Raw genomic sequence first — 17,281 nt, forward strand, 5'->3', positions numbered from 1 at the left:
GGGAGTGTGGAGCGGACAAGGGAGTCACGGAGAGAGTTGTCCCTCCGGAAAGCAGATAAGGTTAGTGTGTAATGGCAGGCTGTGTGAGAACAAGGCCTGGTGTGTGGGGTAGGGGGCTAGGACATGGGAGAGTTTAGGCCCTAAAATTATTGAACTCTATATTGTGTGTAATCCTGAGGCAGCAGATTGTACGCAACTGGCTGAAGTACGCATCGATGATGTGGTCCTATATATGGCAGTTTCTCTAATTATGGGGAATAAGAGCAAGTTTTAAGCGATTAGGAAAGTGAAATCATGGTAGAGGATTAGCCAGATGATCTTGATAAATGGAGGAGTTGTTGGAAAGGCCAGCATTTGATACTCATCCCTTATTGCCGTTAAAATAACATTGCGAGGCCATTTCAGAAGGCAGTTAAGAGTCAACCACAATGCTGTGGAGCTATTGTCCTACAAATAGGCTCGATTAGGTAAAGATAGCAGATTCCCTTCTCTAAAGGACATCAGTGAACTAAGTAGGCTTTTACAACAAATCGAGGCTGGTTTTATGATTGCCATTACTAAAACTGGATTTTTAAAATAGAATTTATAGCAGATTTTATTAATAGAATTTAAGTACCACCACCTGCCATGTTGGGATTTGACCCCACATTCCCAAAATATTAGCTTGGGCCTTTACAGTAACATTACCACGACAACACCATCTCCCTCAGCTTGTTTTAAAACTCTTTGTGGATTATGACTGAATTATGAATTCAAGCTCCACACCAGATTTTAAGCCTGTAATCCAAGCTAATATACCAGCACCTCACAATGTGACTTTCAGCATCACAGCAATTCACATGGAAATTTTCTTCCTTAACCTCTCCAGATTTGCTACATGTTCCTAAAATACATCACAGCCAATCCAGTCCATCTATAACTTGGTAAAATTGCTCTGAGATTTTTCTATTCAAAAGACAAATCTACCAAACTCTCATTCTGCATTTTGTATGGCCTTGGCTTGCAAAAATTACCAAACAGTGAGGTTATTTTTACTGATTTATTTCATTATAGCATCTCAATTTTGGACACCACCTCAAAATCAGTCCTACTCTTAAACTATTTCCCACCTTTTGAATCAAAAACCCATCACTGCCCCAACCATAGCTTCCTCTCTGTGGCATTATCTTAATGAAAGTCTTTTATATGCTCTGCATGACCTGAATCTCCTTCCTGTAGGCATCCAATATTAGGGACCTACCCTTAAGACTGGTAAAGCTTTAGCATTACCTCTTTGATTATATTCTGCATACACCTGGTTACAAGTTCTGCTTTCATGACATCAGCCATTCCCTAGCAGCGCGAGTATCTTACTTTTATGGATTGGGCTTGGAATGCATTTTACCCACCTGCAAGATAGTGTATGTAAATCAGTGCAAAACTATCCCATCATGACTGGACTAAATACACCATTTTTGAGCATTTCTTCAGCCTTTCCAAAGACAGTGGAAGCAAACATTTGAAAGGACAATGCCCAGTACCAATCAGTACATTTCTTTATCTTACAATGAGTCAACGTGCAGATTGACACTCAGGACAACACTTCCATTTAACTCAGTTTGCACAATGTGCCTTTGTATAATTTTCTGCCTCTTTCACAGCTTTTATCCCCCTCCATCTCTATCTCATCTCTCTGCTAACAAAGAATTCAAAGATATTCTGGTACAATAGATATGATCTATTCATCTTGATGATGTAGACAGATTAATGAGTTGCTTAGTATCAGAGAATGGTTACAGTACAGAAAGTAGCCCTTCGTGTCTCTGCCAGCTCTTGGCAAGGAATATTGGCGATTCCAACTCCCTTCTACCTTTATCCAACAGCACTCACATTCTCTACACATAGTTATAAAAGTCCCTTTGAAAATCAGGATTGAATCTGCCTCCACCGTACTCTAAGAATACATTCCTTGCTGCAGAGATGGTGGCGTTGCGGAAATGTCACTAGACTAGTAACCCAGAGTCCCAAGTTAATACTACTACTACTACTACTACTACTACGTTGCTGGAAAAGCTCAGCAGGTCTGGCAGCATCTGTGAAGGAAAAAACAGAGTTAATGTTTCGGGTCCGGTGACCCTCCCTCCTCTGTTCTGAGGAAGGGTCACCGGACCTGAAACATTAACTCTGTTTTTTCCTTCACAGATGCTGCCAGACCTGCTGAGCTTTTCCAGCAACTTTGTTTTTGTTCCTGATTTACAGCATCCGCAGTTCTTTCGGTTTTTCCCAAGTTAATACCTTGGGGTTATGAGTTTGAACCCCACTACATCAGCTGGTGGAATTTAAATTCAATTAATAAATTTTGAATTAAAAAGCCAGTCATTGATTGTTGTAAAAACCATCTGATACACAATTCCTACTTCACAGTTCCTTGAAAGTGGAGTCACAGGTAGACAGGATAGTGAAGGCGGCATTTGGTACGCTTGTCTTTATTGATCAGAGCATTGAGTATAGGGTGGTGGGAGATCATGTTATGGCTCTACAGGACATTGGTTAGGCCACTTCTGGAATACTGTGTGCAATTCTGGTCTCCCTGCTAATAGGAAGAATGTTGTGAAGGTTCAGAAAAGATTTACAAGAATGTTGCCAGGGTTGGCGGGTTTGAGCTAAAGGAAGAGGCTGAATAGGCTGGGGCTATTTTCCCTGGAGCGTCAGAGGCAGAGGCTGACCTTACAGAGGTTTATAAAATAAGGAGGGACATGGATAGGGTAAACAGACTAAGTCTTTTCTCTGGAGTGGGGGAGTCCAATACTAGACGGCATAGTTTTAAGGTGAGAGGGGAAAGATTTAAAAGGAAGCGAAGGGGCAATTTGTTTCACACAGAGAGTGATGTGTGTATGGAACGAGCTGCCAGAGGAAGTGGAAGGCTGGTACAATTACAACATTTAAAAGACATCTGGGTGTGAATATATGAATGGGAAGGCTTCAGAGGGATATGGCAAATGGGACTAGGATATCTGGTCGGCATGGACGAGATCGACCAAAGGGTCTGTTTCCATGCTGTACATCTCTCTGATTTTTAGGGAAGGAAATACTTTCAGTTGACTTTATCCAGTGGATTCTGAGCTGCCCTCTGAATGGCCTAGCAAGCCACTCAGTTCAAGGGCAGCATCACTAAAATCTCATGAATCAATTGGAAAAAAAAAAAATCACTGACCTGAAACAGCATCGTAGAATTCATCATCACTCAATACACTCTGGGGTGGGGACCCTTTGACTAAAGACTGTTCAAGTTCATGATGTTCACAGGCCAGAGTTTGCAAAGCTTCTGAAAGTATTTTGTTTTTCTCTTGTTCCTGCTCTAATCGCAGATTACGCACCTGGGGAAAGAAAATAGATAGAAAAATGAAATGACTGTTGGAGGAAGCACATAAGGGAAGGGGAGAGTGAGAGAAGTAGAGACAATAAATGGAGTGGAAACAAGAGCAGGAGAGAGAAAAGAAAGAATTTAGTAAAAGGGTTGGTAACCAAAGGATTCGGATTTAACATAACTGGCAACAGTACCAGATGTGATGCGAGAAGATTTTAAATGGCAATTTGGGATAATCAAGAAAGTGATGCCTGAAATGACATTGGAAGCAGACTCAATTGTAACTTTCTGTGGGAAATTAGACAAATTCTTGAAAAGGAAGAAAACTGACTATGGGACTATAGGCAATGTGAGATTAATTAAATAGTTCCTCAAAGAGCCACGTTGTCAATTTGCATCATTTAATGGCTGTCAGAGACAAGAGAAAGAATAGCGAGGAAAAGTTAGGGAGAATCAAATAAGAGAAGGATTGAGAGATGAAAGTAATGAAGAAAATTTAACTTTCATGTTCAGAGGATTGGGAGTCAAGTTAACACAGGAATAATCCAAGAGTTGGGTGCCACGAAGAGAAATATAAATGGTATTTGCAGAACTCCCGGGCTTAATATTTACAAACCTTGGATTTTAATAGTTCTAGTGCCACGAGAGACACAAGCACAATAACTGTGGCTGACACTCCACTGCCCTAATGAACGAGTGCTACACTGTCAGAGTCGCTGTTTTTCAAATCAAGCAATAAACCAAGGGCTCATCAGCTCTATCAAGTGAACAAGTTTGATCCTAAGGCACTATTATTAAGAGGATCAGGGACAGTTTGCCCGGTGTCCCGGCCAATATTTATTTCCCAATCAACAATGGCAAAAGAAACAGATTTTCTAATGGATACGGAAAGTAACAGTACATAACTGATTTACCACAAAGGGCTCTCATGGCTAGGTCGTTAAGAAGTAGGCCAGATAGTCCATCGAGACTACTCTTCCATTCAATGTTATCATGGCTGATCTGGTAATCCACAACTCCACTTTCCTGCCTTTTCCCCATAAACCTCAATTCCCCTTACTGACTAAAAACCTGTCCCTCTAAGTCTTGAAAATACTTAACCACCGAGCCTCGACAACCCTCTGCTGTAAAGAATCTCACAGACTCACCACCCAGAGAGAAGAAATTCCTCATCTCTGTCATAACAGGGTGACCCCCTGTTCTGAGATTGTGCCCTCTGGTCCTAGACTTTCCCATAAGGAGAAACATTATCGAACCCAACTTGTCAAGCCACTTAAGAATCTTGTGTGTTTTCATAAGGTCACCTCTCATTCTTCTGAACTCCAACTAATATAGGCCTCTCCTCACAAGATAGTCCCTCCATATATGGAATCAATCTAGTGAACCTTCTCTGAACTGCTGCCAATGTTAGTATTTCTTTGATTAGATAAGGGGATTAAAACTATTCATAATATTTCAGCGGAGACCTGATCAGTGCCTTGTGTAATTTTGGCAAGACTTCTTTACTTTTATATTGCATTCCCTTTGAGATAAAGGTCAAAATTCCATCTGTCTTTCAATTACATGATGAACTTGAATGCCAATTTCACGTGATTTTTGGATGAGGATTGCTAAATCACACTGTGCTGTAGCTTTCTGCAGATTTTCTCCATTTAAACAATATTCACCTCCTCTATGCTTCCTGATAAAGTGGATCCTACCTTCCATTTCCCCCACATTAAGAAACAAGACACAGGAGCAAATTTAGGCCATTAAGTCCATCACGTCTTCTCTGTCATTTGATCTTGGCTGATATGTTTCTTAACCCCATTCCCCTGCCTTCTCCCTGTAATCCTTGATCCCCTTACTATTCATCTCTATCTTAAAGACACTCAATGACTTGGCCTCCATAGCCCTCTCAGGCAAGGAGTTCCACAGATTCACCATTTTCTGGCTGAGGAAATTTCTCATCTCAGTTCTAAGGGTTGTATTTTCACTCTGAGCAGTGTCCTCTGGCCCTAGTCTCTCCCACTAGTGGAAAACATCTTCTCCACGTCCATTCTATTCAGGCTTCTCCAAATTCTGTAAATTGCAACGAGATTGCCCTCTCATCTCCTAAACTCCATGAAGTTCATACCCAGAGTCCTCAACTGCTCCCCATATGACAAGGCCTTCATCCCCAGGAACATTCTTATAAACCTCCTCTGGACCCCCTCCAATGCCAGCACATCCTTCCTGAGATATAGGGACTAAAACTATTCACAATATTCTAAATGCAATCTGACTAGATCCTTACACAGCCTCAGCAGCTTATCTCTGCTCTTGTATTCAAGCCCTCTTGAAATGAATGTCTACACTGCATGTGCCTTTCTCTGCAAACTCAACCTGTATGTTATCCTTATGAGAGTCCTGAACTAGGACTCCCACGTCCCTTTGTGCTTCAGATTTCCAATGCCTTTCACTTTTTAGAAAATAGTCTATGGCTCATTTCTTCTTACCAAAGTGCATATCCTCACACTTTCCCATGTTGTATTCCACTTTTTTATTCATTTTCCTAACCTGTCCAAGTCCTTCTGTAGTCTCCCTGCTTCCTCAACACCATCTCCAGCTATCTTTGTGTCATCTGCAAACTTAGCGACGATGCCCTCAGTTCCTTCATCCAGACCATTCTTGTATAATGTGAATAGTTGTGGCTCCAATATGGACCCCTGTTAAACCCCACTAGTTGCTGCTGCCATTCTACAACCCCACTCTTTACCTTCTGCCAGTCGCCAATCCTGTACCAATGTCAGTATCTTCCCCCTAACACCATGGGCTCTCATCTTATTTAGAAGCCTCCTATGCGACACCTTGCCAAAGGCCTTCTGAAAGATGGGAATCAAGAGGAAAATTCTCAGCTGGTTGGAGGTCATACCCGTTCTGCATTTGTCACTTGCAAGTTTGCATTTAATACCCATCCCTAAAGGTCTTTGAGTAGATGGTGGTGAGCTGCCTCTTGAGCCACTGCAATCTGACGTGATGCTCCTTTAATAGATCTGAATATCATGAAAGACCATTTCAAAGGCACTTAAGAGTCAGTCACATTACTATGGGCATGGACTGATATGTAGGCTAGATCAGGTAAAGACAGCAGATTTCCCAAGAAGGAGTTAATAAGCGAGATATGTTTTTATAATCTAGGATTTTAATGACGACCATGAAACTGAGATTAGGTCTTAATCCCAGAATTAAATTAAATTGGGATTTGAACTTGTGTCAGAACATTAGCCGGACTTCTGAGTTACCAGACCTATGTCATCCTTAAGTATTTGGAAAACTGACGAGGGTGCACTTTAGATAGGCGGTCACATATTATTAAGCAATCTCAATACAGTGATGGAACAGGCTCACATTGCAGACTCCTCCGAATACAGGTAAGTGTAAAGTCATGCGCATAGATGGGGGCACTGCAAACAAACATGGATAGAATACGCAGACGTCAACTGGATGTTTCCAACTGATGTGTTTAAGATTTGCATGGGTAAAAGACAGGGCAGACAAGAAGAAACTATTTCTGATCCTGAGGAGTCTACAACTAGGGACTCCAAAACAACAAGTTGGAGCTGACCTTTCATGAGTGAAGTTAGGAAACATTTCTCCACATGAAGGAGTAGAGGTTTGTAACTCTTGCACAAATGCCATTTGATGGTAGATCTATCATCAGTTTTAAAATACAGTTTGATAGAATTTACTTAGCCAAAGGATTAAGGGATAGGAAACAGCAGCAAGAATAGGCCATTCAGCCTATTCAGTCTGCTCCACCATCCAGATCATGGCTGATCATCTAGCTCTATATTCTTTGATGTCATTAGTGTCTAGAAATTTATCGCTCTTGGTCTTGAACATGCTCAATGACTAAGACTCCATAGATCTTGGGGTATAGAATTCCTAAGATTCACTTGCCCTCTGAGTAAAGGAATTTCTCCTCATCTCGGTCCTAAATGAGTCCCAACATCTGCAAAACTAAAGGACTGATCGTTGATGTCAGAAAGAAAGGAGAGCACGCCCCAATCTACAGCAATGGAACGGGGGTTGAGAGGGTGTACAGCATCAAGTTCCTCAGAGTGACAATAACTGACAACCTGTCCTGGACTTCCCAAGCCTCTTCTTCCTCAGGCAGCTCAGGAAATTTGGTATGTCCATAAGGACCCTCACCAACTTTTACTGAATCACCATTGAAAGCATACTGTCTGGGTGAACAACAGCCTGGTACAGCAACTGCTCTGCTCAGGACCATAAGAAACTGCAGGTGCTGTGCACAGCCCACACCATCACGGAAGTCATACTTCCATTTACACAGCTCGTTGCCATGGAAAGGCTGCCAACATCAATGACATCACACCCCAGTAACGCTCTTCTATAACCACTTGTCAGGCAGAAGATATAGAAGCTTGAACACATGCACCAACAGGTTCAGGAACAGCTTCTCCAAGCCGTTATTAAACTAATGAATGGACTCTCTAACTTCAAATGATGCTGATCTTTGCCTAGCGCACATCCTGTGCGACATAACCTGTATGCCTCTAAGTTTTTTATTCACCCTATGATACATCCTTGCTTACTATGATCTGCCCGTACTGCTCATAAACAAAGCTTTTCACTGTACTTAGGTACACGTGACAATAAACAAATCAAATCATTGGTTTTAGGTCCTGCTCCTGTCTCATGGACCTACAGATGTCAAAGCGTTATGAAGTGTTACTAGGTAAACCATAGTGCAGTTATGATGGTTCCACCACTGGATGGCACAGTAAGAAGGGGCAACACAGGTCTTTCAGTTAAATGCGCATAAATATTGGGGATTGGCAGAAATCTAAAGTATAAACAATAATGGCTGGAAACACTCAATGGTATCAGTTAAAGAACTACAGCAGGTGAAGGCGATGGCTCAACACTCCCTCCTCCAGCATAAGTAGGAATGGGCAAAATAAATGCTGGCCATGCCAGTGACACTTGCTTCAGAATGAATTTATAAAAGCAACACCTGTGCAGAAAGAAAGAGCATTAACATTTCGGATCAGTGCCTGGATAAGCCCACTGCTGGTTCAGTGCTGGGACCTCAATGGTTTATAATTTATTCAACACTTAGATCAAGACATAGAAGGTATGGATGCCAAATTTGATGATGACACAAAGTTAGGGAGCAAGTTAGGTTCTGCGAGGAGATAAAGGAAGCTGCAAAAAAGATAAAATATATATTTAGGTTAAGTAAGTGGTCAAAGTTTTAGGAAACAGAGTATAATATGGGAAAATGTGGAACTGTCCATTTTCATAGGAAGAATAGAAAAAAAGCATATTATCTTAACGGAGAGAGGTTACAGAGTCCTGAGATGCAGACAGATATCCCAGTGCATGAAATACAACATTACCGAACAGGTACAGCTAGCAATTAGGGAAGCTAACAGAATATTATCATTAGCATGAGAGGAACAGAATACAAAAGTAGAGAGGTTATGCTTGAGTTACACAGGGTACTGGTGAGATCAGCATTAATCACTTCAATTAAGGAGGAATGTTAATGCACTAGAAGCAGTTCAGGGAAGGTTTTCGGGACTAACAACAACCCATTCATTCCAGGTATACGATGGAGGGGGAGCAAAAGGTTGGATTTATGTACTCTGGAGTTTAGAAGAGTATGTGGTGAATTGATTGAAATACACGATCTTGAGGGGACTTGATAGAATAGACAAGGGCATCATCTTAAAGGGTAATCTAGAACCAAGGATGACTGTTTAAAAAGTGAGGGCCACCTATTTAAAACAAAGACATTTTTCTACAGCAAATTGTGAATCTTCGGAATTCTCTTCCTGAAATGTTGGCTCCTCAAATATTTTTAAGGCAGAAATTAATAGATTCTTCTTAAGCAAGGGGGTGAGAGATATTCACGATAAGCATAAATGCAGATTTGAGGTTACATTTAGATCAGCCATGAATGATAGAGCAGGCTCAAGGAGCTGAATGGCATACTCCTGTCATATGAGGAGTGGTTGAGAACTCTGTAACTGTGCTCAATGGAACTTAGAAGAATGAGGGGAATCTCATTGAAACAGAATATTGAGAGACCTGGTTAGATTGGACATGGAGAAGGTGCTTCCACTATTTGAAGAGATTAGAACCCAAAGGCACAGCCTCAGAGAGTGAAGATACAACCCTTTAGAACAGAGAGAGAAGGGATTTCTTCAACCGGAGGGGTCGTTAATCTGTGGAACTCATTGCTGCAGAATGCTATGGAGGTCAAGTCATTTTGTATATTTAAGACAGAGATGAATAGGTTCTTGATTAGTAAGGGGATCAAGGGTTATGGGGAGAAGGAAGGAGAATGGGATTGAGAAATGTATCAACTATGATCAAATAGTGGAGCAGACTTAATGGGCTAAATGGCCTAATTCTGCTTCTGTATCTTATGGTCTTAAGGTCCTTCTTCTGAATCATATGTTAAATTACACCAGCGTAAGTTACAAGCAAATTCTGGCACAGCAATCCAGTTGATGGGACTTGTACTTCAGTACAATTGCATCTTGGATGTAATGCATTAAACTATGGAAGCACAAGAAAAGGGCTTAACAAAACAAGAGGGCAATTGCCAAAATTCTCTTCAGCTGATTCACCTCCTCAATTCAATAAAGTTATTTTGATGCCAAAGTAAAATACTTAGATAGTTTAGAACTTGATTCCTGCATTGCTGAAAAGAAGCAAGCTTACCAAGGTTTCTGTCTTACACTTAGGACAGACGTAAGAATTCCAAATTTCATAGGAGCAACAATTCATACCAGATAAGAAAAATGCAGATTGGTTAAGAACTGTCTTGCCAGCCAATCATAATTGACTCAGGAGACAGCGGGATTGAGAAGCACATCAGAGTTTTTACAATCTTGAGGAATGGGCTTCAATGATGATACAAAACACATGGGGTCAGACAACAGAACCAGAGGTGCACAATGATCCAAGAAATGTTCAAGATTTGGTGAGAGTTAATAGTGACAGACCATGGATGATAAGAATCAACAAGAATTGAAATTGGACTTGTTCACTTTCCTAATTCAGGTACAAAAATCAAATTGCTACATTTTACAGTGGGTATGGTTAACATTGTGCATAGATTGGTCAGAGAACTGATTTTAAATGTCTGAAAGGGCAGCGGAAGCGGATTCAACAACTTAAGAAAAGCAAGTGAATAAATACTCAAGAATCTGTGCTCCACTAATCTTGGTCTCTACGCAATGCTAATCATAATCTCTCCACTGTCACTGACTGTCCCTTTGACTGCCTGGGTCCAAAGTTCTGGAATGCTCTCTTAAATATCTTTATCTTACTTTCCAGATTTAAGATACTCAAAATCTAACTCTTTGACCAAGTGTTTGGTCATCTGACATAATACCTCCCCTAAATAAAAACCAAAAGAACTGCAGATGCTGTAAATCAGGAACAAAAACAAAGTTGCTGGAAAAGCTAGCAGATTCAGCAGCATCTGTGAAGGAAAAAACAGAGTTAAAGTTTCGGGTCCGGTGACACTTCCTCAGTTCTGAGGAAGGATTACGGGACCTGAAACGTTAACTCTGTGTTTTCCTTCACAGATGCTGCCAGATCTGATAATACCTCCCCTGTATGGCTCGGTGACATACTTTAGGTTTTACAATAGCTATTATGAAGGTCATTTGTTAAAGGCAATATCAGTTGTTTTATAATTAGTTCTTGAATTTCAATAGTCAAACTGTTGAGAAAAATCAACGTTTGTCTGTATGTCACTGTCTATTTAAACACTTGCGTAAGAGTAAAAACAATGAGAAGGCTAGGGAAAAACAGCAAAGAAAAGAAGAAAGAGAAGAAAGTATATCGCAGTCAACTAATTATGTTTTAATTCATCAGCAAAACATTGCAGGTTTGGAAATGTGAAATACAAACAGAAAATGCTAGAGTTATTTAGTAGGTCAAGCATCTCTGGAAACAGAAAGAGTTAATGTTTCAGGTCCATTTATTTAAACTTTGCTCCAATTTCACAGGAGAATGCAACAGGCAACTTGCACTTTTCAATCTTTGTTGATAAGCTGCAGCACTTGTTTCAATATTAACGGAACAACACAGTCTTCAGATAAGGTTGTAACTTATCAGGGCGAAAGAGCTTTGATAAAATATAAATACAAAGAAAGACCTGAAAAATTAGCCCTTTGTCATTCAAAGATTCCACAGGATGATTGGTACATCTAAGATTAATTCAGAATGGAAATGTGTGCAACAGTTTCTTGTGGTAGAGGAGTGAAGAATTGAGGGCATAGACTCAAGGTTAAATGTAACATTTAGAGCACAGGATGAGGAAAACTTCCTTCTACAGAATCTACGACTGGATTCCATTTCCCACATTAGTAGCTAAAGCAGAAACTATATTAAATTCCACATCTACAAGGCACATGTCGGGAATGTGATGGTATACTCTGTACTATAAAGAAACCCAACACCATCCAGAATACAGCAGTGTACTTGCTCTGTGCTCCATCACCACCAACTTCAATGTTCACTTGCTCCACAGTGGTAGCAGAATGAAGCATCTACAACATGTATTGCAGCAACTCACCCAGGCTCCTTCAGCAACATCTTCCAAACCCATAACCTCAACTATCTCGAAGGACAAGGGCAGCCTCCAAATCACTCACCATCCCAACTTGAAAACAGATTACCTATTTTACAATTGCTGGGTCAAAATCCTAGAATTCTCTTCCGAACAGCAACACTGTAGAGCCTCAAGACACACCAATTGGTTAAACTCACCAAGGCTGCTTTGACAGCACTTTCCATGTACACAATCCTATTATCTAGAAGAACAACGGCAGCAGATACATTGCAACATTGTGTCTTGCAAATTCCCAACCAAGCCACATATCATCATGAATTGAAAGTATATCGTCATCCCTTCATTTCATTGGATCAGCACAGTGGGTGTCCCTAAATATTGCAGTAGTTCAAGAAAACACCTCACCATCATCTACTCAAAGGTAATTAGGACAGAAAATAAAATCTGACCTTGACAGTGATGCCCTTAATCTCATAAACAAAAGTTCTAGACTGGGTTGGTACATAGATGAAAACTAGGGTGAAATATTTTAGGAATTTCAAGGATAAGCATGATTACCTGTATCTGAGTAGTTAAGAGGCTCAGGTTCAAATCCCTCTATGTCTGAACAGGTTCTTTAGAATTTTATTAAACTATTACACATTTTTATTTTCCATTTTGTGTTACGTTTCTTGATTACATGACGAAAAGGCTAGGAAGGATCTCATATCACATTGCAGGTAACCTTCAGATCCAAACGACTGACCAAGAATTGATTTTTTAAAAAATCAACCTGTTCAGAGATATTATCACACACTTCTGGAGCAGGTAAAGACTTGAACCAGAGTCTCCTGGCTCAGAGTTAGGGCCATTACTACTGCACTACAAAGGCCTCTGATCAATGGAGAATTGGGTATTTTCTGATCAACCTGTTGAGAGGTGCTATGACACATCCCTGGAGAAGTTGGGTCTTGAACCCAGGACTCGCAGCTCAGAAGTAAGGACACTACCACCACGCCACAAGTGCCTAACCGACTGACAATTTTGTTGCAATCTCTAGTGCCCCTTGTAGATCTTTTCTGATCAACCCGTTCAGAGATGTAATTACACATCTCTAGAAGACGTGGGACTTGAACCCAGGCTTCTTCGATCAGAGATAAGGATACACCACTGCACCACAAAGGGCACTAAAATAATCATTGTTTAAAGCACTAAGACCACAAACCCTTGCAGATACTTTCTAACCAACCTGCTCAGCAATGCTATTGATACCTCTGTGACAAGCAGGACTTGAACCCATGATTCCTACCTCAGAGGCAGAGACACTATCACTGAAGCACCCTTAAAATGCTCTCTAGGGATTAAATAGAACTTGGCTTCGAGACAGATATTTTCAATCAAACTGCTCAGATGTGTTGTGACACACTTCTGGAGAAGATGGGACTTGAACCTCCTGGTCTAAACGTAGGGACACTACCACTATGCCATAAGAACAGAGAATTAGCCATAAATGTCAACACATATAAGTTGAACTGAATAACCTGTTTCTGAATTGCAATTGTCAACAAGTTGTTGATCACAAATCAAGGTGCCTCTAACAGCAAGAAGATACAAGCTAATCCAGTTTCACCAGCTGCCGATTGAGGAATGGCTAATGACCAATCAAGAATGTTTTGTTGTTGATCTTTTTGCATTTGGGTAAATAAGCTGCTTAACCCTCTGTTTACAATCACACCTGAAAGAGAGGGCATCTTCAACAATGCTGCACCACACTGCCAGATGTGATTTTGCGGTTGGGTTTGAACTCATGACTTTGACTCAAGCCAGATACATCCTCTATCAAGCTAAACTGACATCAGCAATTTCTGCAAGTGTTCCGCATGCATGCCCCCTCAAAAACCAGCATAAACAAGTCATGAAGTGGACATACCTGAGGAAATTTTACCCTGAAGTTTTAAATCTTACATACACACTGGAACTGTCTGGAAGTAAACCTTCCAATAAAAACAGTTATTTGTGATAATGGAGAGCTAATCACAAGCAGAAAAGATAGATGTTCGGTGACAGCAACTTATTTTCAAAAAAGCTTTCATCTCTATATTGCCTTTAATGCAGGCAAATGTCCCAAAGCATTTTGCAGAAGCATAGTTAAACAAGTGTAGCTGAAGGAGATGAAGGTGAAACTGATACAAAGACAACCAACAGAGCACAGCTCCTCAGCTCATTTAAAACAGTCACCTAAACTAATAAAAAACAATCAATCAACCACTTGCATTAAGATCAATGTCAAAGTTGCTGGTTGTGATGCTTGAAATGCTCAGCTTATTTTGGACTGAAACAGCTGTGCTTACTCACATTAATATCTTGTTTAGGTGCACTGATGCGAGAAGTAGTAAATAGTATCTAATTGAATTGCAATGAAGCAAACACAATCCCAAGTAAATAATTTAAATAACCCCAGTGTAAATGTATTGCATGTAATATTGTCTGGTTTTCTTCAGAAGTGATCTGGAGGGCTCATATGGGCATGAGATAACTTCCACAGAAAAACCCTGTCAATTCAGAGATTATTTTGTGCTTCTTCGTTCCCTTGCTCTCTCCAGTGTAGTCCCTCACTGTGAAGTATTGAGTGTGGCAACAGTGCAAGAGACAAAACAGAAACACTGTCAGCATCAATCTGGTTGTGATTGTGGAATCCAGAGAGGTTAGTCTGCTGGCCAGCACAGTGAAGGGAAGGAAGATGGTGGAGGGATAGTTTATCCTGATCACAGCCACAGAGGATGTAATTTCTGACGTTGATAAGGAACACTTCAGTTCCGACCAGAAACATTTTTACTAGATAATTTTTGTTTTATTTATTTTTTCGTGGGTTGTGGGCATCATGTTTATTCGCCTTAATTACCCTTGAAATGAGTGGTTTGCTAGAGTCAACCACATGGCTATGGGCTAAATAAAAACTTAAAGAACTGCGGATGCTGTAAATCAGGAACAAAAACAGAAGTTGCTGGAAAAGTTCAGCAGGTCTGGCAGCATCCGTGAAGAGAAATCAGAGTTAACATTTCGGGTCCGGTGACCCTTTCTCAGAACTGAGGAAGTTTGAAACGTTAACTCTGATTTCTCTTCACAGATGCTGCCAGACCTGCTGAGTTTTTCCAGCAACTTCTGTTTTGGCACATGGTTATGGACCTGAAGTCACAATTAGGCCAGGCCAGATAAGGACAGCAGATTTCCTTCCTAAAAGGGCAGTAGTGAACCAGATAGGTTTTTAAGAAGACAATCAATGCTGATTTCATGGACACCATCACCGAAATTTATTAACTGAATTTAAATTCCACCAGCGAGATCCGAACTTGTCTACCCAGATTATTAGCATAGGCTTATGGACCACTAGTCAGTTACACTGCCATTACGCCACTATCACCCCACCATAATCACAAGTCCTGAAAAGGTGATGGAACAAAGCAGAATGTTTACACAATCCACTCGTTTTCCCTGGAGGTTGCACAGGTGCCCTTGTGAGAGCACGTGGAGTGTAGCTGGCATAGTAGCTTTTGTACAGTTGCTTCAAAATCTCGAAAATCTCAAGGGGATAAAAATTGATCTGGCGTAAAATTGAGCAGAGTAACAAAAAAAGACTGATTCAATTTATTTTTAACTAGTAATGCACAACTTAGAAATAGGCCACTCAGCCCAACAGGTATATGTCGATGCTCAGGCAAGCATCCCCCAACCTACTTGATTGTATGCCAACATGTCCTTCCAGTTCTTTCTCCTCCATTTATCTAGCTTCTTCTTAAATACATCATCTCTAATAAATTTACTAAGATAGGTTGGATCAAGGATGGATTGAAAAACCAGAGGATTTAAAATTTAATGCTTTGCATATCAGTTGGTATCAAGCAATATGCAAGGGATAATGTGCAAATTAGACTTTGGGTAGAATAAGAAGTCAGTGATGACGGTCTGAATAAATTGAAGGCTTTGATCAATGGAAAATGGGAGGTGACCGTAAATAAAGATAATTTTCAAACTCTCAGGATTCTGGATGTGGTTTTCCAGAGGTGAAACATGACTACGACCACCAGGTCCTCTGGATAGAAATGCCTGCTTTCTATTAGTCATACAGAAAATAATCAGAAAATCTTAATGATCTGTACACCTGGACCACCATTGTGTCTAACATCTGACCATTTCCAAAAGGATGCTGTTCTATGCTCAAGTCAAAATGGATGAAATTGCATTGGCCAACATTGAAATCCATTTGCTACAGTTTCTCATTCTATAAATATCTCCTTCTTGCCTGCTCTTTTTTTGAGCTTGAGCAGTCATGACACAAATGTAGATATTCTGCTATTTAAATAACTTACAAATACAGACAAATTAGACAGCTGTAACTAATTATACAGCATCTGTATAAGTGGAACCAATTCTACTTTACTCTGTGACATCTCTACCAGGCATTCTTTGAAGCTGGTAAAGGTCGCATCATTTTCAGTTCGCAATCTGTACCAGAGTCAAGTTGATTTGATGATAATGTGTGAACTAATTACTATGGTTTTATGCTAATTGCGCAATATAACAGCACAGCTCTTGTATTCGTTTAGTATTTTAGGTTGAAGTAGAGTGAGCTTATTTTTTGAAGAATTAACTTACTAAAATGTTAATGACAAAAGTTAACACTCCCAACCTGGAAATTCTAATGGAAGGTTAACAATTTGAAGAATTATATTGTTTTTTTCTGCCTGACTCCACAAGTATTCAAGTTATAATTTATTTCATTTCAGAAGTAAGCACCTTCAGTGAAATGCACAATTTATTTGACTACAATTAAAGTCACAGAATCACAGAATTGATATAGTGCATTGGAGGCTATTTGGCCTATCCTATCTGCATTGACTCTCCAAGCATTTAAACTTGGTGCTAATCTCCTGCCTATCCCATAACCCTGCAGTCTGTTATGACATGGTTCAGCAAACCGTGAATTCATTTATAGCAGGGGGATTTCATGGCTCCCAAGAGAAGTAAGTCTTCATTTAAATATGAGAAGATAGGTGTTTTCTTATTAACGGGGTCCAGCTATAGTACATTTTAACTCAATGGATCTTAACAGCCATGTTATAGAGTCATACAGCACGAAACAGACCCTTCGGTCCAACTTGTCCATGCCAATCAGCTTTCCTCAAAATAAACTAGTCCCATTTGCCTGCGTTTGTCCCATATCCCTCCAAACCATTCCTATTCATGTACCAGTCCAAACGTCTTTTAAAAGGTGTAACTGTATCTGCTTCAGCTACTTTCTCTGGCAGTTCATTCCATACACACACCACCCTCTGTGTGAAAAATTTGTCCTTCAGGTCCCTTTTAAATCTTTC

The 17,281-nt window shown here is 40.3% G+C and overlaps 1 protein-coding gene across 3 annotated transcripts in view; it reads right to left on the reverse strand.

Annotated features, from left to right (window-relative positions):
• LOC109920582 (oxysterol-binding protein-related protein 1-like) overlaps positions 1-17,281 on the reverse strand; it is a 198,949-nt gene that overhangs the window by 87,970 nt on the left and 93,698 nt on the right. For all 3 annotated transcript variants that reach the window (XM_048595574.1, XM_048595573.1, XM_048595575.1), the window contains one exon: positions 3,194-3,356. In XM_048595574.1, coding sequence (XP_048451531.1) covers positions 3,194-3,356 — 163 coding nt within the window. The remainder of the gene's footprint in view (positions 1-3,193; positions 3,357-17,281) is intronic.

Source organism: Rhincodon typus, chromosome 4 (assembly GCF_021869965.1).
Source record: "Rhincodon typus isolate 14 chromosome 4, sRhiTyp1.1, whole genome shotgun sequence".
Taxonomy (NCBI): domain Eukaryota; kingdom Metazoa; phylum Chordata; class Chondrichthyes; order Orectolobiformes; family Rhincodontidae; genus Rhincodon; species Rhincodon typus.